Source organism: Ranitomeya imitator, chromosome 5 (assembly GCF_032444005.1).
Source record: "Ranitomeya imitator isolate aRanImi1 chromosome 5, aRanImi1.pri, whole genome shotgun sequence".
Taxonomy (NCBI): Eukaryota; Metazoa; Chordata; class Amphibia; order Anura; family Dendrobatidae; genus Ranitomeya; species Ranitomeya imitator.
This window is the reverse complement of record NC_091286.1, coordinates 671,384,278-671,407,146: the sequence shown is the minus strand read 5'-3', so window position 1 is coordinate 671,407,146 and position 22,869 is coordinate 671,384,278. Positions and strand designations below refer to the sequence as shown.

Here is a 22,869-nt window from a genome sequence, read left to right as displayed (position 1 = left end):
CATTGCTTTTCTCCTCAACTGAACAAAGCTGAGCTTCAATTTTCAGGCTTTCAGCCTATATCAAACATTAAACTGCATTTGGAATACTTGTTTGGTTGGGCCTACTAACGGTGTCTGCCGCTGCTTGTTGTTTTCCTTCACTGAACAAAGCTGAGCTTTAAATTTCAGCATTTCAGCCTATATCAAATATTAAACTGCATTTGGCCTACTTGTTTGGTTGGGCCTACTAACGGTGTCTGCCGCTCATTGCTTTTCTTCTCCACTGAACAAAGCTGAGCTTCAATTTTCAGCCCATATCACATATTAAACTGCATATGGCCTACTTATTTGGTTGGGCCTACTAACAATGTCTGCTGCTCCTTGCTATTCTCCTCAACTGAACAACGCTGAGCTTCAATTTTCAGGCTTTCAGCCTATATCAAATATTAAACTGCATTTGGCCTACTTGTTTGGTTGGGCCTACATAAGTGTCTGCTGCTCCATGCTTTTCTCCTCCACTGAACAAAGCTAAGCTTCAATTTTCAGGATTTCAGCCTATATCAAATATTAAATTGCATTTTGCCTACTTGTTTGGTTGGGCCTACTAACGGTGTCTGTCGCTGCTTGTTGTTCTCCTCCATTGAACAAAGCTGAGCTTCAATTTTCAGCCTATATCACATATTAAACTGGATTTGGCCTCCTTGCTTGGGCCTACTAACAGTGTCTGCCGCTCCTTGCTTTTCTCCTCCACTGAACAAAGCTGAGCTTTAATTTTCAGGCTTTCAGCCTATATCAAATACTAAATTGCATTTGGCCTACTTGTTTGGTTGGGCCTACTAACGGTGTCTGCCGCTCCTTGCTTTTCTCCTCCACTGAACAAAGCTGAGCTTCAATTTTCAGCCTAAATCACATAGTTCACTGCATTTGGTGTTGTGAATTCTGCTTTTGGGTTCCCTCCAGTGGTTGTAGGTGGTAATGCAGTTGTCCATGAGTGGCAGTCATGGTCAGGTGTATCTGCTGATTGCAGTTCTGACTGGGGTATTTAGGTGTGCAGGATTCATTAGTCCTTGCCAGTTGTCCATGATTCTGGGAGGAGTTGGTTCTCTGTCTGGTTCCTCCTGCCTTGCTGCTAAATCAGCAAAGATAAGTGTTTGGTTTTTTTTTCTGTGGCACACATGCTGTGTGCTTTATAATTTTGAGCTATTCTTTTGTTTCCTCTTGTCCAGCTTAGATTGTGTCAGTGTTTTCTCAGTTTTGTTGGATTCTCAGGAGTTGCAGATATACGCTCCACATCTTTAGTTAGATGGTGGAATTTTTTGTATCATCTGCTGTAGATATTTTTTGGAAGGGTTTTAATACTGACCGCTTAGTACTCTGTCCTATCCTTTCCTATTTAGCTAGAAGTGGCCTCTTTTGCTAAATCCTGTTGCCTGCCTGCGTGTCTCTCTCCTCTCCTACTCACAGTCAATATTTGGGGGGGCTGCCTATCCTTTGGGGTTCTACTCTGAGGCAAGGTAGAATTCCTACTTCCATCTATAGGGGTATTTAGTCCTCCGGCTGTGTCGAGGTGTCTAGGACTTGTTAGGCACACCCCACGGCTACTTCTAGTTGCGGTGTTAAGTTCAGGATTTGCGGTCAGTATAGTTTCCACCAACTCCTGAGAAAGTTCCATGCGGCTCCAAGGCCACCAGATGATAACAATTTGGCCTACTTGTTTGGTTGGGCCTACTAATGGTGTCTGCCGCTGCTTGTTGTTATCCTCCACTGAACAAAGCTGAGCTTCAATTTTCAGGCTTTCAGCCTATATCAGACATCAAACTGTATTTGGCCTACTTGTTTGGATGGGCCTACTAACGGTGTCTGCTGCTCCTTGCTTTTCTCCTCCACTGAACAAAGCTGAGCTTCAATTTTCAGCCTATATCACATATTAAACTGCATTTGGCCTACTTGTTTGGGCCTACTAACGGTTCCTGCCGCTCCTTGCTTTTCTCCTCTACTGAACAAAGCTGAGCTTCAATTTTCAGGCTTTCAGCCTATATCAAATATTAAACTGCATTTGGCGTACTTGTTTGGTTGGGCCTACTAACGGTGTCAGCCGCTCCTTGATTTTCTCCTCCACTGTTGTGAATTCTGCTCTCGGGCTCACTCCGGTGGTTATAAGTGGTAGCGCTGCTGTTTTTGGATTGCAGCAGCCATCAGGTGGGTCCGCTGATTACAATTCTAACTGGGCTATTTAGTCTTGCTTTACCCTTTAATTAGTGCCAGTTGTCCATTGTTCCTGGAGGATTCACATTCCTGCCTGGTCTCTGCTGCTTTGCTGTTCATTTCATCCAAGCTAAGTTCTGGCCTTTGATTTTTGCAGTCCACATGCTGTGGGCTTATTGTTCAGTGCTTCCTCATGTTTTGTTTTGTCCAGCTTGGTCTGTATAAGGATTTGTTATCCAAGCTGGTATCTCTGGAGATGCAGATATACCCTCCATGCCTTTAGTTAGTTGTAGAGATTTTTGTATTTTCTGTGGTGGATATTTTCTAGTATTTTAATACTGACCGCATAGCACTCTGTCCTATTCTTCCTATCTAGCTAGAATGGCCTCCTTTGCTAAATTCTGATTTTCAGTCTGCGTATGTTATTTCCCTCTTCTCTCACTGTCAATATTTGTGGGGGGCTGTCTATTCTTTGGGGATTTTCTCTGAGGCAAGACTGGTTTTCCTTTTCTGTTTTTAATGTTAATTAGTCCTTTAGCTGTGTCGAGATGTCTAGGGAGCGTTAGCTACATTCCACGGCTACTGCTAGTTGTGGCGTTAAGTTAAGGCCTGCAGTCAGTACAGGTCCCACCTTCTCCAGAGAACGTCTCATGTTGCTCCTAGGCCACCAGTTCATAACACTCCACTGAGCAAAGCTGAGCTTCAATTTTCAGGCTTTCAGCCTTAATCATATATTAAACTGCATTTGGCCTACCTGTTTGGTTGGGCTTTCTAACGGTGTCTGCCGCTCCTTGCTTTTCTCCTCCACTGAACAAAGCTGAGCTGCAATTTTCAGGCTTTCAGCCTATATCAAATATTAAACTGCATTTGGCATACTTGTTTGGTTGGGCCTACTATCGGTGTCTGCCGCTCCTTGATTTTCTCCTCCACTGAGCAAAGCTGAGCTTCAATTTTCAGGCTTTCAGCCTATATCAAATATTAAACTGCATTTGGCCTACTTGTTTGGTTGGGCCTACTAACGGTGTCTGCCGCTCCTTGCTTTTCTTCTCCACTGAACAAAGCTGAGCTTCAATTTTCAGGCTTTCAGCCTATATCAAACATTAAACTGCATTTGGCCTACTTGTTTGGTTGGGCCTACTACCGGTGTCTGCTGCTGCTTGTTGTTCTCCTCCATTGAACAAAGCTGAGCCTCAATTTTCAGCCTATATCACATAATAAACTGCATTTGGCCTACTTGTTTGGTTGGGCCTTCTAAGGGTGTCTGCCGGTCCCTGCTTTTCTCCTCAACTGAACAAAGATGAGCTTCAATTTTCAGGCTTTCAGCCTATATCAAATATTAAACTGCATTTGGCGTACTTGTTTGATTGGGCCTACTAACGGTGTCTGCCGCTGCTTGTTGTTCTCCTCTATTGAACAAAGCTGAGCTTCAATTTTCAGCCTATATCACATATTAAACTGCATTTGGCCTATTTGTTTGTTTGGGCCTACTAACAGTGTCTGCCACTCCTTGCTTTTCTCCTCCACTGAACAAAGCTGAGCTTCAATTTTCAGGCTTTCAGCCTATATCAAATATTAAACTGCATTTTGCCTACTTGTTTGGTTGGACCTACTAACGGTGTCTGCCGCTGCTTGTTGTTCTCCTCCACTGAACAAAGCTGAGCTTCAATTTTCAGGCTTTCAGCCTATATCAAATATTAATCTTCATTTGGCCTATTTGTTTGGTTGGGCCTACTAACGGTGTCTGCCGCTGATTGTTGTTCTCCTCCTTTGAACAAAGCTGAGCTTCAATTTTCATACTATATCACATATTAATCTGCATTTGGCCCACTTGTTTGGTTGGACCTACTAACGTTGTCTGCCGCTCCTTGCTTTTCTCCAGAACTGAACAAAGCTGAGCTTCAATTTTCAGGCTTTCAGCCTATATCAAGTATTAAACTGCATTTGGCCTACATGTTTGGTTGGGCCTACTAACAGTGTCTGCCTCTGCTTGTTGTTCTCCTCCACTGAACAAAGCTGAGCTTCAATTTTCAGGCTTTCAGCCTATATCAAATAAACTGCATTTGGCTTACTTGTTTGGTTGGGCCTACTAACAGTGTCTGCCGCTCCTTGCTTTTCTCCTCAACTGAGCAAAGCTGAGCTTCAATTTTCAGGCTTTCAGCCTATATCAAATATTAAACTGCATTTGGCCTACTTGTTTGGTTGGGCCTACTAAAGGTGTCTGCCGCTGCTTGTTGTTCTCCTCCACTGAACAAAGCTGAGCTTCAATTTTCAGGATTTCAGCCTATATCAAATATAAAACTGCATTTGGCCTACTTGTTTGGTTGGGCCTACTAACGAACGGTGTCTGCCACTGCTTGTTGTTCTCCTCCCTTGAACAAAGCTGAGCTTCAATTTTCAGCCTATATCAATTATTAAACTGCATTTGGCCTACTTGTTTGGTTGGGCCTACTAACGATGTCTGCCGCACATTGCATTCTTCTCCACTGAACAAAGCTGAGCTTCAATTTTCAGGCTTTCAGCCTATCTCAAATATTAGACTGCATTTGGCCTACTTGTTTGGTTGCCCCTACTAACGGAGTATGCCGCTGCTTATTGTTCTCCTCCACTGAACAAATCTGAGCTTCAATTTTCAGGCTTTCAGCCTATATCAAATATTAAACTGCATTTGGCCTACTCGTTTGTTTTGGCCTACTGTTAACAGGCTTTAATCGTTATTCATTTCTTTTCATCTCCTATGATCCAGGGAGGCGCCAACAGATTCCTGTTATGTCTACTGAGAAGCCAAGAATATTGTCTGATTTTTTTCAATTTTTTTCTACTTCCTATTTATCTGTTACAGTGTTGCGGTGTCTATTTATTCTCTTACATTGTCGATTGGGATTATATATTTTTGTACACTCTCTATAGGTACGCTATACTGCATCTATTGTAAGCTATGCTTACAACCTTTTAACATTTTATCTGTATACTATCCACACTATCTCGATATATATATTTTTTTATTACGGCTCATATGATCTTGTTTCGGCTTTCCTTCATTATTCATCTTTCATATGTTCTCACATAACGCTGCTCTTTTCAGCCTTTAAGCATAGTTGGTATCTTTGCACATTAGTCCTTTTATTTTATTTTTATTTATCTTCCATGCCAGCTCATCTTTATATTTTTATACATTTATTTCTCTCTGTGTCACGGTATACATATGACTCTCTCATCCCTCCTTACACCCACTCCTGCACGTCACTTCCCCTGTACTAACGGTGTCTGCCGCTCCTTACTTTTCTCCTCCACTGAACCGGAAGCGCGTCATCGAGTGCGTCCAGAGGTCACAGTCAATGACGAGCTAAGCCACCAGCACCAGGACGGAGCACGCGAATGCGCTGCCCGGCGCTCAGCGTACCCGCAGCCATTTTGTTCAAGGGAAAAGTAGAGGGCATAGAACATACCTAAAGCTGAAGGATATATATATACACACACATATGTATGCATGGGGAACAAACACTGAGGCATCGTATATAACAAGATACCTGTTGATATAAAAATATATACCACTTTTATACATAGGGAATTGTACAATATACAGAATAAAAATTAAATAAAATAATTAAATAATATATAAACGTACTGAAATACATATATGAATACATACATGATGAAAAATAAAAAAGTGATTTTCATGCCCATATACAACCATCATTCATACCATCAGCCTATCATCATACACACCATCCATATGAGTAAAATACAAAAACATAAATATAGTAAATATGAAAAACATATATATATATATCAATTTATTAAAAAAATAAGATAAAAAATAAAAATGAAATTTATATATAAAAAATATATTATATTAATTAATTTATATAAAAAATATTATTGTCCAGCCCCAGAAAATATGAAAAAAGAATTTATAAATAAATATGAATAAAAATAATAATATGTGAAAACATATTGCATAAATTAAAAAAAGGCACCCTACAACCAAAGGAAGGACACAAAAAAAGGACACAAAAAGAGGGAGGCTAAATTTTATTAAAAAATAAAAAATGTAATAAGAAAAAATAATAAAAAATAAAAATACCTCCCAAAAATTATAAAAATATGAAAAAATAAAATGTGAAAAAATATAATAAAAAACCTGTAAATAAGAATTATTTAATTAATAAAGAAATAATAAAATAAAAAATAAAATATGCAATAAGATATAAATAAATCTAATTATATATAATAAATATAAAGAAATGAAATTATATTCATTGAAAAATATATAACATCTTCAATTGTATATATATATATATATATATGGATTGAAAAAAGGATCAGAGAACATAAAGAAGTGGATTTAAAGAAAGCTGGAGAATCCCCATTGCTCGTTGAGTCTCTTACTGGCATCCCCTCTTCTGTTGCCCAAATGCAACCGATCTATCCCTTTTACTTGAAGTAAGTGGGATTGATTGGGGTGATGATTACGAAAATGTCTCGCTAAAGGTTTCAACTTTGATATGGCATTAATATCATTGATCTAAATTTTTTCTGCTGTTTTGATGGAGCTTTTGGAGTATGCATTATTTCACAACTATTTTATTTTCAAGGATCGATTTTATTTGTTTGGTTGGGCCTACTAACGGTGTCTGCCGCTGCTTGTTGTTCTCCTCCACTGAACAAAGCAGTGCCGCCTGTTTACTCCTCTTACCAATTTTGAACTGCATTTAGCCTACTTTATCCTTTGGGCCTATATCTGTGTTTCTTCCTCATCCTGCCCATTGCCCAGCCACTGATAGATGAGTCTGCTGGTACTTTGACCCAGACCACTACATTCCCCTTGCACTCTACACAGCCAGCATCTGACCCTGCTGAAAGTCTGGTTCCCCTTCCAGCATACTATACCACCTTACATGGGGACAAAGAGGAAGGTGCAGATGAAAGTGCAGGTTCCTTCATCAGATGGGGGGGCATACTCGTTGGCGACATCACTGGCACAGGGCCCCTCATAATATGCAAAAGTGTCTTTGCCGGTGGGAGGCACCTTCGCCGTCAAACACACCGCTGTACTTTGAGGGGCCCTGTGCCAGTGCCAATGTGAACGAGTGGGCCCCCCCTGCTTGCTCAGTCTCACAGCACTTGCAAAGTTGAAATAATTACCTCTCCCTGCTCCACTGCCGTGATGTAGTCCGCGTTTCTTGGGCCCACGAAAAACTTGAGCCAGCCCTACCCCCCCACAACTTTAGCCAAATGACCCCCAATTTTCAATGCCTAACTATTATTATAAGATAAATGAAGATTGTCAGGATTAAGTAATAAGAACTGATGTTTTTGGCATTAAAATGGGCACTGTAGGTGTTTTCCTGTCCTGCACTCACTGCCGACTTTGCTTCCCCATTAACTTGCATTGGGTTTCGTGTTTCAGTCGGCCCCCGACTTTTCGCAATAATCGGCTGATTTCATCCGACCCGACATCTGACAAAGTCGGGTTTCGCGAAACCCGACTCGATCCTAAAAAAGTAAAAGTCGCCCAACTCTACTTGTTTCCCCTTTCAAGGCTGGTAATATACACACTCCACTCTTTTCTGCATAAAAGTCACGCACAGAAGAGAGGTAAAAAATACCTTTAACTACAACTACAAGACAGCAACACTGAGGGTATGTGCACACATCAGGATTTTTTCCTGACATAATCCTGAGAATTCTGCCAGAAGTCCGCGTGCTTTTTTTCGCGCGGATTTCTCACGGAATTTGCGCGTTTTTTTGCGCAGACTTTTTGCGGATTTTTTGCGTTTTTTTAAATTTTCCGGAATGTCCTTTTTGATAGGAAATCTGCAAAAAATCCGCAAAAAGATAGAGCATGTCCGGATTTTTGCGGTATGCGGTTTTTTGGCGGAAAAAAACGCTAACATTTGCACAAAAAATGCGGAATGCATTCTAAATGATAGGATGCATAAAGTTAGCGGTTTTTTTAGCGGATTTATAGCGTTTTTATAGCGAAATTCCGCAAAAAAAACGCTAAAAATCCGGACGTGTGCACATACCCTGAAAGCCTTCACAAAAGTTGTAGGAGTGATCAGCGCAACATAGGGTCTTATCTGAACAGTATATGACAGGCAGTAAATTTAAAATTACACTCAATTTTTATGAATATCTAGAAAGCATGTAATAAATCACGTCAGCTGCAGCAGATGCGCGGGTCAGTAACTGACCATACAATATTCAGGACAGAAAGGAGAGGTTTTGTGGATGATATCCATACTTGCTGATAAATGATTAGATATATATCCCAGAATGTCAAACGAAATTGTGGTTTATTCTACGCATTTCAAAGTACAAAAGACTTTTTAATCAGGAAGGACCACAAGTATAACAAAGGCAGCAAGGGTAACATTTAAAGAGATTAGTGATTTCACTGTTATTTAAATGTTAAGGTACCTTCACACTGAACGATATCGCTAGCGATCCATGACGTTGCAGCGTCCTGGATAGCGATATCGTTCAGTTTGACACGCAGCAGCGATCAGGATCCTGCTGTGACATCGTTGGTCGGAGCAGAAAGTCCAGAACTTTATTTCGTCGCTGGACCTCCTGCAGACATCGCTGAATCAGCGTGTGTGACGCCGATTCAGCAATGTCTTCACTGGTAACCAGGGTAAACATCGGGTTACTAAGCGCAGGGCCGCGCTTAGTAACCTGATGTTTACCCTGGTTACCAGCGTAAACGTAAAAAAAACAAACACTACATACTTACATTCCGCTGTCTGTCCCCCGGCGCTGTGCTTTCCTGCACTGGCTGTGAGCGCCGGCTGGCCATAAAGCACAGCGGTGACATCACCGCTGTGCTTTATGGCTGGCCGGCGCTGACAGTGCAGGAAAGCACAGTGCCGGGGGACAGACAGCGGAATGTAAGTATGTACTGTTTGGTTTTTTTTACGTTTATGCTGGTAATCAGGGTAAACATCGGGTTACTAAGCGCGGCCCTGCGCTTAGTAACCCGATGTTTACCCTGGTTACCAGGGGACCGGCATCGTTGGTCGCTGGAGAGCTGTCTGTGTGACAGCTCTCCAGCGACCAAACAGCGACGCTGCAGCGATCGGGGTCGTTGTCTAGATAGCTGCAGCGTCGCTAAATGTGACGGTACCATTACTCTTGCTGTCTTTGTTATGCTTGTGGTCCCTCCTGATGAAGTCTTTTGTACTTTGAAACGTGTAGAATAAATGGCAGTTTTGTTGGATATTCTGGGATATATGTCTAATCATTTATCAGCAAGCGCTGAAATCATCCACAAACTATTTCATTTCTGTCCTAAATATTGAATGCCTGGCAACTACACAAATTTTACTTTAATTTCCAAAATATTTAAAGATGCTACTATTATTCTCCAAATACATAGTATACATACACTAATCATGGTATGATTTTTAAAATGTATATTATATTATTATATCAAATCAAAATTCGGCATCATTCACTTTCATATCTTGAGCTAAAAGGCACCGGTGGCATCACTCTACAGATACTATACCTCTGGATCACTTGCTTAATCACCAGGTATCATGACCATGTCCTCTTCATGACCCATGCACAGTGCTTAAAATTTAATTCAGGTAATACAATGAAATTAATAAACTGAGGTAGATTTAGTGCCCATTGCGGTACCATAACTTATTACATTGATGCAAAACAGAAATCTACGTTCATATCTGTTTCAGTTCATTGTTCAGTTACAATTTCTTGTTACTTACGTACTTTGGATTTCAGGATATTTAATCATTAGCAAAAGGCCCCATCGCAAAGTGGATGATGTGGTCTCCATTCCAGCAGCAAACAGATTGGTCACCAGTTTGCCCAAGTTTTGATCATGAAAGTATAACGTAGATTCCGGCTTATCCTTTGTAAGATTTAAATATACAGTTTGGATAATTATTTTATTTTAGGAGTTGAATTATGCAACTTAAATCTTAAGATTATCTGCAGCATAATACTTAGTATTAACATTATAATAACTTTGTAACATATAATATGAAAAGTTCAATTGTCTGTGCCTCACAACCAGCAGCTTGCAATCATCAGTTTGCTGATGACTCCCTATGAATAGCAGACAGGAAGGATGGGTATATAGTTTCAGTATTTGTCAGATTGTTTCCTGAAAGATTGAGTGACAAAGGGAAAGAGAACGTGGATCAATTGGTGGGAGATGATATTTGATCCTAAAAAAACTAAGGAGACTTACTTATTTTATTTTTTTTATGTCCATAAATGGAAATATTGTTTATATCCAAAATGTTAAATCCCCTATAGACTAATAACATATCAACTTACATCCAACTCTGAGGAACGAAAGTATTCCTTTTGTGACAAAGCAAACGTGAAATACGAGTCAATGGAGGTGCGCTCAGCTCCAGTGAAGTCATTTCTTGCACTATGGGTAAGCGCTTAAGCTTTTAAGGGCAAACAAAAAGTTCTTTTTGTGCATATACTTTGTCACTATGGCACTTAAGGGAGATTTTTCTCCCAGATAAATTGGTTTACCTTATTATGCACTAATATACGAGCATGATCATTATACTGTATTAAGTTCTAATGGATTTTTTTATGTGATTATTAGTGTTGAGCATTCCGATACTGCAAATATCGGGTATCGGCCGATATTCACTGTATCGGAATTCCGATACTGAGTTCCGATACTTTTGCGATATCAGATACCGGAATCAGAAGTTCCTATAGTGCAATGATGCACTATAATGGAGTATGGGTGGTGCGTGGAAGGAGACTGCGTGTTTGTGTGCGAGCGGGGTCTGTGCGTGACCGTGGGGGGTCTGTGCGTGCCTGCCGGGGGTCTGTGCGGCATGCCGGGGCTCTGTGCATGTGTGCTGGGGCTCTGTGCGGGCCTGCCGGGGCTCTGAGCGTGCCTGCTGGGGCTCTATGCATGTATGCCAGGGCTCTGTGCGGCATGCCGGGGGTCTGTGCGGGCCTGCCGGGGCTCTGTGTGGCGTGCCGGGGCTCTTCACAGCGTGCCGGGGCTCTGTGCAGCTTGCTGGGGCTCTGTGCGGCATGCCGGGGCTCTGTGAGGCGTGCGTGGCTCTGTGCATGTGTGCCGAGGCTCTGTGCGGCGTGCTGGGGCTCTGTGCGGTGTGCGGGGCTCTGTGCATGTGTGATGGGGCTGTGTGCGGCGTGCAGGGGCTCCGTGAGGCGTGTGGGGCTCTATGCGTGTGTGCCGGGGCTCTGTGCGGCATACCGGGCTCTGTGCGGCATGCCGGGGCTCTGTGCGGGCTGCCGGGGCCCTGTGCCTGTGTGCAGGCATCGTCTGATGGGACTACAAGTCCCATCGCATGATGCCTACTACAGTGACAGTGATTGACACATTAGCCAATGATGGGACAGTAGTAGTCCCATCATCTGGCTAATGTGTTGAATGATAAAAAAAACATACATACTACATACATGCTACATACATACTACATACATGCTAAATACATACTACATCCATACTACATACATGCTACATACATGCTACATACATACTACATACTACATACATACTACATACATGCTACATACATGCTACATACTATATACATACTGTATGCATGCTACATACTACATGCATGCTCCATACATGATACATACTACATACATGCTACATACATGCTCCATACATACTACATGCATGCTCCATACATGCTACATACCACATACATACTACATACATACATACTACATACATGCTACATACATGCTACATACTACATACATGCTACATACATGCTACATACATACTACATATGTGCTACATACATGCTACATACATGCTGCATATGCAGCGCCCCAGAGATCTGGTCGTTGCAGTATGACACTCTGCTACTAAGGCGAGTGATGGTACGTCCGATGGCACTGAAGGAATTCTACTGACCAGGTATCACCAGCACACATTACACTTCACACTCCGGCCACTAGGGGGAGAAAAAGGCTTTATTTATTGGGCCACTCCTCAAACTGGTAAAACTAGGGGTTGGGGAGGAAGTTAGTCAGAAGCTGACTGGGTTGGATTCAGGCAACATACCGTGGCAGGGGGTGTTGCAGGGAGAAGACACAGGGAGTCCCTGTCAGGCGTGGGAACCTGGCAGGTGCCTAGCGAACAGAGCAGAACGTAACGGAACCGCGCCTGCACACCCCGCGGCGGTATTCAAAAGAGAGACACGAAGGGAAGGATATTGTGGAACAGTGTAAACGAGATCAAGCACAAAGGAGTACCAGTAGGAGTCGTGCCGTGAGACCGAGGCAACATCCTACTGAGGCGCGTAGCCGGTGGCCGGAACACCGCAGGAGTAACTGACTCTAGGCCTTACTTCAAACTCCGCGGGACAGTTAAATATAGGTTGGCTGTCTACCTTACATCACCTACGAAGACATAGGGGGCGACACGTGGAGAGGGGTGTCTCTAGGCTCCCGGAAGAGCTCCGAGCCTTCCTTCCTGTCATACGGGTGCGTCCTAGCCATAACATTCCTGGGGGACGAGAAACTAGTAACATCTGCAACCAAAGAGAAAGAGAGCTGTAGAGAACGAACGAACGAGAACAGCAGTTGTGAGGACTATTCTGAATGCTCAGCAGGGTAGGACTGCAACACACAGGTGCTAGTGGTAGGCAACGATTTCCACCTGCAAAGTGAACTCTGGATGTGCCCATCGGACCAGCCGGTCTCAGATAGCCCTGTTAAGCGTGCTCTGGATTGAGGATCCTGAAGTCTTCAGTAAAGAGGTAAAGAGACTGCAACATTGTGTCCTCGTTATTGACTGCACTTTACACCATCACCATCCACCTTACTGGGAAGCCCCGGGGACATACTTCACCTGTGGGAAGGTATACCATCCGGCTGCTATTCCATCACCCCAGCGGACCCCACAGCAGCGTCGGTCACCCTGACCGAACACCACAAGTGGCGTCACGAATCCCTGACAGACTGTACCACCTTTATTGGACGCCCCTTAGCAGTGTCGCAGACCGGGTCTAGCCACCGTGACAGCCTCAGAACCGAACCAGAGAGGCCTGATGCCGAGAACTCGTGGCCCTGTGTCTGGGGGCGCTACACATGCATACTACATGCATGCTACATACATGCTACATACCACATACAGTGGGGCAAAAAAGTATTTAGTCAGTCAGCAATAGTGCAAGTTCCACCACTTAAAAAGATGAGAGGCGTCTTTAATTTACATCATAGGTAGACCTCAACTATGGGAGACAAACTGAGAAAAAAAAATCCAGAAAATCACATTGTCTGTTTTTTTAACATTTTATTTGCATATTATGGTGAAAAATAAGTATTTGGTCAGAAACAAACAATCAAGATTTCTGGTTCTCACAGACCTGAAACTTCTTCTTTAAGAGTCTCCTCTTTCCTCCACTCATTACCTGTAGTAATGGCACCTGTTTAAACTTGTTATCAGTATAAAAAGACACCTGTGCACACCCTCAAACAGTCTGACTGCAAACTCCACTATGGTGAAGACCAAAGAGCTGTCAAAGGACACCAGAAACAAAATTGTAGCCCAGCACCAGGCTGGGAAGACTGAATCTGCAATAGCCAACCAGCTTGGAGTGAAGAAATCAACAGTGGGAGCAATAATTAGAAAATGGAAGACATACAAGACCACTGATAATCTCCCTCGATCTGGGGCAACAAGCAAAATCCAACCCTATGGGGTCAGAATGATCACAATAACGGTGAGCAAAAATCCCAGAACCACACGGGGGGACCTAGTGAATGAACTGCAGAGAGCTGGGACCAATGTAACAAGGCCTACCATAAGTAACACACTACGCCACCATGGACTCAGATCCTGCAGTGCCAGACGTGTCCCACTGCTTAAGCCAGTACATGTCCGGGCCCGTCTGAAGTTTGCTAGAGAGCATTTGGATGATCCAGAGGAGTTTTGGGAGAATGTCCTATGGTCTGATGAAACCAAACTGGAACTGTTTGGTAGAAACACAACTTGTCGTGTTTGGAGGAAAAAGAATACTGAGTTGCATCCATCAAACACCATACCTACTGTAAAGCATGGTGGTGGAAACATCATGCTTTGGGGCTGTTTCTCTGCAAAGGGGCCAGGACGACTGATCCGGGTACATGAAAGAATGAATGGGGTCATGTATCGTGAGATTTTGAGTGCAAACCTCCTTCCATCAGCAAGGGCATTGAAGATGAAACGTGGCTGGGTCTTTCAACATGACAATGATCCAAAGCACACCACCAGGGCAACGAAGGAGTGGCTTCGTAAGAAGCATTTCAAGGTCCTGGAGTGGCCTAGCCAGTCTCCAGATCTCAACCCTATAGAAAACCTTTGGAGGGAGTTGAAAGTCCGTGTTGCCAAGCGAAAAGCCAAAAACATCACTGCTCTAGAGGAGATCTGCATGGAGGAATGGGCCAACATACCAACAACAGTGTGTGGCAACCTTGTGAAGACTTACAGAAAACGTTTGACCTCTGTCATTGCCAACAAAGGATATATTACAAAGTATTGAGATGAAATTTTGTTTCTGACCAAATACTTATTTTCCACCATAATATGCAAATAAAATGTTAAAAAAACAGACAATGTGATTTTCTGGATTTTTTTTTCTCAGTTTGTCTCCCATAGTTGAGGTCTACCTATGATGTAAATTACAGACGCCTCTCATCTTTTTAAGTGGTGGAACTTGCACTATTGCTGACTGACTAAATACTTTTTTGCCCCACTGTACATACGACATACATACTACATACATGCTACATACATGCTACATACATGCTACATACTACACACATGCTACATACATGCTACATACATACTACATACACACTACATACATACTACATAAATACTACATACTTACTACATACATGATACATACATGCTACCTTCATGCTACATACATACATACATACTACATACATACTACATACAGTACATTCATACATTACATACAATACATAACATAGTAACATAGTAACATAGTTAGTAAGGCCGAAAAAAGACATTTGTCCATCCAGTTCAGCCTATATTCCATCATAATAAATACCCAGATCTACGTCCTTCTACAGAACCTGTAGAAGGTTCTACATACATACATACATACAGTACATTAAACATAGAGTACATACTCACCATTACTTGTCACTTTGTTCCCCGAAGCCAGTGTCATCTGTAAAAAAATATGAAAATAACAAACATCCAATATACTCCCTGTCCGCAGAAATCCACGAGTCTCCCAAGATGATCTCCCGTAGAGAACGGCAGCATCAGCTGATGCGACCGCTCTCTAGGGGCTCCAGGAACATAATGATGGGAGGAAGGTATCCTTCCGCACTATATTTACCGCCGCTGTAAAAACAAAATAGTCCCTAGTCTCACTTTTGGCATTGCTGTATGAGAAATTTCCCCACGCAGCAATTGCCATAAAGTGAGACTTTGTCCTAAGGTAACCTCAGTAATACACTGCAGGAGCCATTGTCTCCTGTCAGTGTGTCACTGAGGGTCCTATAGAGCAGTGATATCACCCAATGTCGCTGTTCTATAGGGGAGATCGTCATGGGACACTCATTATTAATTGGACTACGGCGGACAGGTAGTATACAGTTATTATTTTAAGTTTTTTGCAGGCGCTGCAGTATGGTAAGTATGGTTAAATGAAGAATGTTAAAATACTTTTTTCCTAATATGTGTGTGTTTTATTAACCCTTTATTACTATTGGATTAATAATGGATATGCGTCTTATTGACGCCTCTCTGTTATTAACCCGGCTTAATGTCACCTTACAATAGCAAGGTGAATTAACCCCTTAGTAACCCATATCCCACAGCTACACAGGAGTGGGAAGAGAGAGGCTAAGTGCTGGAATTGGCGCATCTTACAGATGCACCATTTCTGGGGCGGCTGCGGACTGGTATTCATAGCCAGGGGAGACAATATCCATGGCCCCTCTCTAGGCTATGAATACTAGCCTGCTGCCTTCTGCGTAGCCTTTCTGGCTATAAAATATAGGGGGACCCCACGTCATTTTCTATTTTAATAGCCAGTAAAGGCTACGCAGACAGCTGCGGGCTGATATTCATAGCAGGCTACAAATATTGGCCCCCAGCCGTCAGCTTTCCCCTCTGGCATAGAAAATTGCGCGGGAGCCCACGCCTTATTTTTTTACGTTTTTTTCTTTTTTAAATTCAACGCTAATTAAGGCCTCTTTCACACTTGGGTCGGTAGGGGTCCATTGCTATGCGTCGGGCCAATGTACCGACGCATGTTGTGAAATTTGTGCATGACGTGGGCAGCGGATGCAGTTTTTCAATGCATCCGCTGCCAATTCTGAAGTCCAAGGAGGAGGGGGCGGCGTTTCGGCAAAGCATGCGCTGTAGAAAATGGCGGACGCGACGGACAAAAAAACCTTCACTTGAATGTTTTTTTGTGCCGACGGTTCGCCAAAACACGATGGATCCGTTGCACGATGGATGCGACATGTGACCATCCGTCACGATCCGTCACTAATACAAATCTATGGGTAAAAAACGCATCCTGCGAGCACATTTGCAGGATCCGTTTTTTCCCAAAACGACAGATTGCGACGGATTGCTAAAAACGCAAGTGTGAAGAAGCCTTAGAAACATTGGCCTTTCTATTATACATCTATGGATATATCTATCTATAGATGTATTTATAGATAGATATATCTATAGATACATAGATGTGTCTATCCATATATCTGGCTGCTTCCACGCATCAGGTTTTTGCCGTCAGGCACAATCTGGCGAGTTTTGAAAAAAACGGATCCGTTTTTTCCGACGGATCCGTATTTTTTCTGCCGGATGCGTTTTTTTCTTCCGGATCCGTTTTTTTTCCGCCGAATCCGTTTTTTCCCGTGGATCAGTTTTTTTCTTCCGGATCAGATTTTTCCGCCGGATCCGTTCTTTTTCTTCCGGATCCATTTTTTTCCACCAGATCCGTTTTTTTCCGCTGGATCCATTTTTTTTTCCGCCTGATCCGTTTTTTTCCACTGGATCAGTATTTTTCCGTCAGATCAGTTTTTTCCCGCCAAAACCATTTTTTTCCGCTGGATCCGTTGTTTTCCGCTGGATCTGTTTTTTTCTTCCGGGTCTGTTTTTTCCGCCGGATCCATTTTTTTTTCAAAACTCGCCAGATTGTGCCTGACAGCAAAAACCTAATGTTTGAAAGCAGCCAGATATATGGATAGATACATCTATGTATCTATAGATATATTTATCTATAAATATATGTATGGATAGATATAACCATAGATATATAATAGAAAGGCCAATGTTTCTAAGGCTACTTTCACACTTGTGTTTTTAGCAATCCGTCGCAATCCATCGTTTTGGGAAAAAATGGATCCTGCAGATGTGCTTGCAGGATGCGCCTTTTACCCATAGACTTGTATTAGTGATGGATCGCGATGGATGGCCACACGTCGCGTCCATCGTGCAACGGATAGGTCGTGTTTTGGTGGATATTCGGCGCAAAAACGTTCAAGTGACGTTTTTTTTGTCCGTCGCATCTGCTATTTTCTACCGCGCATGCGCGGCCGAAACTCCGCCCCCTCCTCCCCAGACTTCAGAATGGGCAGCGGATGTGTTGAAAAACTGCATCCGCTGCCCACGTCGTGCACAAATTTCACAACGTGCGTCGGTAAGTTGGCCCGACACATAGCGATGGACACGTACCGACGCTAGTGTGAAAGAGGCCTTAATGAGCGTTGAATTAAAAAAAAATGTAAAAAAACGGCGTGGGCTCCCGCGCAATTTTCTGCGCCAGAGGAGGAAAGGACCAATATCTGTAGCCTGCTATGAATATCAGCCCGCAGCTGTCTGCGTAGCCTTTACTGGCTATTAAAATAGAGGGACCCCCCAAAAAATGACGTGGGGTCCCCCTATATTTTATAGCCAGAAAGGCTATGCAGACAGCTGTGGGCGGACAATCATAGCCTAGATAGGGGCCATGAATATTGCCCCCCCAGCTTCAAATACCAGTCTGCAGCCGCCCCAGAAATGAAGCATCTGTAAGATGCGCCAATTCCGGCACTTAGCCCCTCTCTTCCCACTCCCGTGTAGCGGTGGGATATGGGGTAATAAGGGGTTAATGTCACCTTGCTATTGTAAGGTGACATTAAGCCGGGTTAATAACGGAGAGGCGTCAATAAGATGCCTATCCATTAATAATCCAATCTTAATAAAGGGTTAATAAAACACGCACACATTAGGAAAAAAGTATTTTAATATTCTTCATTTAACCTTACTTACCATACTTCAGCGCCTGCAAAAAACGTAAAATAATAAACCGTTTACTAACTGTCCGCCGCAGTCCAATTAATGAGTGTCCCACGACAATCTCCCCTATAGAACAGTGACATCGAGTGATGTCACTGCTCTATAGGACCCTCAGTGACACATTAATAGGAGACAATGGCTCCTGCAGTGCATCACTGAGTGGTTGCCTTAGGACAAAGTCTCACTTTATGGCAATTGCTGCGTAGGAAAATTTCTCACCACAATGCCAAAAGTGAGACTAGGGACTATTTTTTTTACAGCGGCGGAGGAATACAGTGCGGAAGGATACCTTCCTCCTGTCATTATGTTCCTGGAGCCCCTAGAGAGCGGTCGCAACAGCTGATGCTGCCGTTCTCTACGGGAGATCGTCGTAGGACACTCGTGGATTTCTGCGGACAGGGAGTATATTGGTTGTTTGTTATTTTCATATTTTTTTACAGATGAAACTGGCTTCAGGGAACAAAGTAACAAGTAATGGTGAGTAAGAACTCTATGTTTAATGTACTGTATGTCTGTATGTATGTACTGTATGTAATGCAACTTGTAGTTCCATCGGATGATGCCTGCTCACAGGCACAGAGCCCCGACATGCCACACAGAGCCCCAGGACGCAGCACAGAGCCCCGCACGCCGCACAGAGTCCCGCACACCGCACAGAGCCCCGGCACACACACACAGAGCCCCGCACGCCGCACAGAGCCCCGGCATGCTGCACAGAGTCCGGGCATGCCGCGCAGAACCCCGGAACGCCCCACAGAGCCCCGGCACACACACCCAGAGCCCCACACGCCGCACAGAGCCCTGGCACGCCGCACAGAGCCCCGGCACACACGCACAGAGCCCCGGCACGCTGCACAGAGCCCTGACAGGCCCGCACAGACCCCCGGCAGGCACGCACAGACCCCTGGAAGGCAGGCACAGACCCCGGAGAGGCCCATACAGATCCCCGGCAGGCCCGCACAGACCCCGCCCACACACACAGACACGCACAGTGTTCGCCCACGCAACACCCACACTCTTCCCCCCTCCGGAACAGGATGTAGAAGGACAGAAAGGGCTTATTTACATTCCAATATTTGTGTCCCATTGACTTGCATTGGTATCGGCATCGGTATCGGCGATATCCAATATTTTTTGGATATCGGCCGATCCAATCCGATACTGATACTTCTGGATATCAGAAGGTATCGCTCAACACTAGTGATTATATTTTGCTGCATAATGCCTCTTTACATTACCATGGTGGTAATTATTTACTCTTTATAAGCCCTGGATCCTAAGTGCTACACCTAGGGTCATATGTTCCTTTTTTTGAAATATTGGTATTTTATTGTAAATGTTATGCCATTCAATAAAACAGTTTGCATTTTTTATAAATTGTGTATGAACTCCAATTTTTTTGTTAGTATTCAGGAGTACACATTTAATATATCCAATTATATTTTTCATGGGGGGATATTGGGATTTATTTAAATGTTTGTGTTTTGTTCCACATGGCACCTATGTTTCTTTTGTGAGTCTAATTGTCTTGCCATTTTTGAGACTGTGTGTTAAATTTTGCTCAATTTATGTTTTTTTCCCCTTGTTGTTTGAATACACACAAATGAAATAAACATGTGTGTTATGTGCCAGGATTCTCCCACTGTACGGTGTAGATCCTAAGCCTTGTCTGCCGCTGCGGTCTCCCATTATGTTACGGCCATGGTAGGGGCTGCTCAGCAAAGACATTGGTCTCAACAACTTGCCTAGGGCTGTTTGCTTGGTTACTTTTGGCCTTCCAGCCAAAGCTATGGTAATCAGCAATAAGAATCGGCAAACAGATGCTCCAGAGGCTAAGTTCAGAAATCACTCTACTGAGCATGCTCGTGAGGTGGCGACTAGCGTTGAGCGAAACGGATCGGTCAATTTCATAAGTTGCCGACTTTCGGCAAAGTCGGGTTTCATGAAATCCGACCCGATCCCTGTGTGGGATCGGCCATGCGGTCGGCGACCTTCGCGCTAAAGTCGCGTTTCATATGATGTGTTCAGCGCCATTTCTCAGCCACTGAATGTGGACGCAGAGTGTGGGCAGCGTGATGACATAGGTCTCAGTCCCCACCATCTTAGAGAAGGGCATTACAGTGATTAGCTTGCTTTCAGCGGCGTCACAGGGGCTATAAAGGGGCGTGCACGCCGACCGCCATCTTATTTCTGCCGATCTGAGCATACAGAGAGGTTGCCGCACCTTCGTCAGAAGAAGGGATAGCGTTAGGGAGGGAATATTAACCCCCAAACCACTTGTGCTGTACCGATTTCCACTGTCCAACACCACCTTTTCATTGCAGGGACAGTGGAGGTTAGATTTCTGTGCATCAGGTCTGTAGCGATAAGGCTCCATGATAGCTGCATTGCTGTTTGTATGCCGCTGTGCAAACCAACTGCTTTTTTCAAAGCAAAAATCCTGTTGCTTCTTTATGCACAGTTCTCTTGTTTCTTTGTTTGTCCACATTTTTGTGTGCAGCAGTCCTTTTTACTGCTGGCTGCCATACTTGTCCTGAGATCATTGTAGGGAGATTGTTATTGTAGCACAGTCCCTTTTTTTATATATCTGCTGGCCACTGTCTGCCACTGAAGCTGTGTAGTGTAATACAGTGGGCCTGATTTTCCCAGCTGTCTCCCAAACCTATAAAGGGTGATTTCTATTGCCTCTAAGTGCATCTGCGTCAGTCCTGTTTGTGGCATATCTGTCAGCCACTGTCTGCCACTGAAGCGGTGCAGTCTAATACAGTGGGCCTGATTTTCCCACCAGTCTCCCACACTTATAAAGGGAGATTTCTATTGCCACTAAGGGCATCTGCGTCATTCCTGTTTGTGGCATATCTGTCAGCCACTGTCTGCCACAGAAGCTGTGAAGTCTAATACAGTGGGCCTGTTTTTCCCAGGAGTCTCCCACACCTATAAAGGAAGATTTCTATTGCCACTAAGTGCATCTGCATCAGTCCTGTTTGTGGCATATCTGTCAGCCACTGTCTGCCACTGAAGCTGTGAAGTCTAATACAGTGGGCCTGATTTTCCCAGCGGTCTCGAACACCTATAAAGGGAGATTTCTATTGCCTCTAAGTGCATCTGCGTCAGTCCTGTTTGTGGCATATCTGTCAGCCACTGTCTGCCACTGAAGCGGTGTAGTGTAATACAGTGGGCCTGAATTTCCCACCAGTCTCCCATACCTATAAAGGGAGATTGAAATTCATAACAAGTTTACGTATACCTTCTAACTGGTTTTACAGTACCATATAACGTTTGTTACTCTGGTTACATTTTTCCAAGAATGAGGAAGTCTGGTGGAAGAGGTCGTGGCCGTGGGCAGTTATTGCCAGCTGTTAATGATGGTAGTGGTGGTGGATCATCAGGTGGGAAAAGCAATATAGCACCTAAGTCTCGAGTTGAACCAGCGTCATCGTCTGGCTACTCAAGGCCTCGAACGCTCCCTTTTCTTGGAGTAGGAAAACCGCTTTTAAAGCCGGAGTAGCAGGAACAAATTTTGGCTTTCCTTGCTGACTCTGCCTCTAGCTCTTTCGCCTCCTCTTCTAAAAGTGCAAAATTTAAAAGCAGCGCGTCGTCAGTGGATGCTCCCGGTCAGGAACAAGTCGCATTCTTGTGTCCTTCACTCAGAACAACAGAGAAGGATGCGTCAGTCGACACAAAAGGTTACTCCATGGAACTCTTTACACATACCAACCCTGGGTTAGAAAGGGAAATTGTTAACAGGCCATGCCCATTACAAGATGAATCAGACATGGAGTGCACAGATGCACAGCCACAGCTAGATTATTATGCTGTTCCATTGACTCAGATCACAACATTGCCCTTGCAGTGTACTGAGCCAGAATCTGACCCTGATGATACTTTGGTGCTTGTCCCGAACGCAGACACAGAGGAACGTGCACAGGACATAGAAGAGGAGGTGATAGATGACCCAGTTGTTGACCCCGATTGGCAGCCATTGGGGGAACAGGGTGCCGCTGGCAGTAGCTCTGAGATGGAGGAGGAGGAGCCGCAGCAGGCATTAACATCGCAACAGCTTTCTTCTGGCAGGCCCGTATCTGGCCAAAAACATGTGTCAAAACCAAAAACAGTTGTAGGACAGCATGGCCATACACTTAAAGTACCACAGTGTGCAATGCCTGAAAAGGTATTCGATAGTAGGAAGAGTGAAGTCTGGCATTTTTTTAACCAAGATACGAATGATCGGTGCAAAGTGATCTGTAAGAAATGCTCAAGGACCTTTAGCAGAGGTTAGAATGTCAAAAATTTAAATACAAGTTGCATGTGTAGACATTTAACCACCATGCACTTGCAAGTCTTTACTAACTACCAAACATCCCGTAACGTTGCTGCACCCG

General features: G+C 43.8%; 1 protein-coding gene across 1 annotated transcript in view; it reads right to left on the bottom strand.

Annotated features, from left to right (window-relative positions):
* Positions 1–22,869, bottom strand: part of LOC138638749 (cytochrome P450 2C25-like) — a 419,304-nt gene that overhangs the window by 58,743 nt on the left and 337,692 nt on the right. Inside the window, exon 7 of the mRNA XM_069728305.1 lies at positions 9,922–10,063. Coding sequence (XP_069584406.1) covers positions 9,922–10,063 — 142 coding nt within the window. The remainder of the gene's footprint in view (positions 1–9,921; positions 10,064–22,869) is intronic.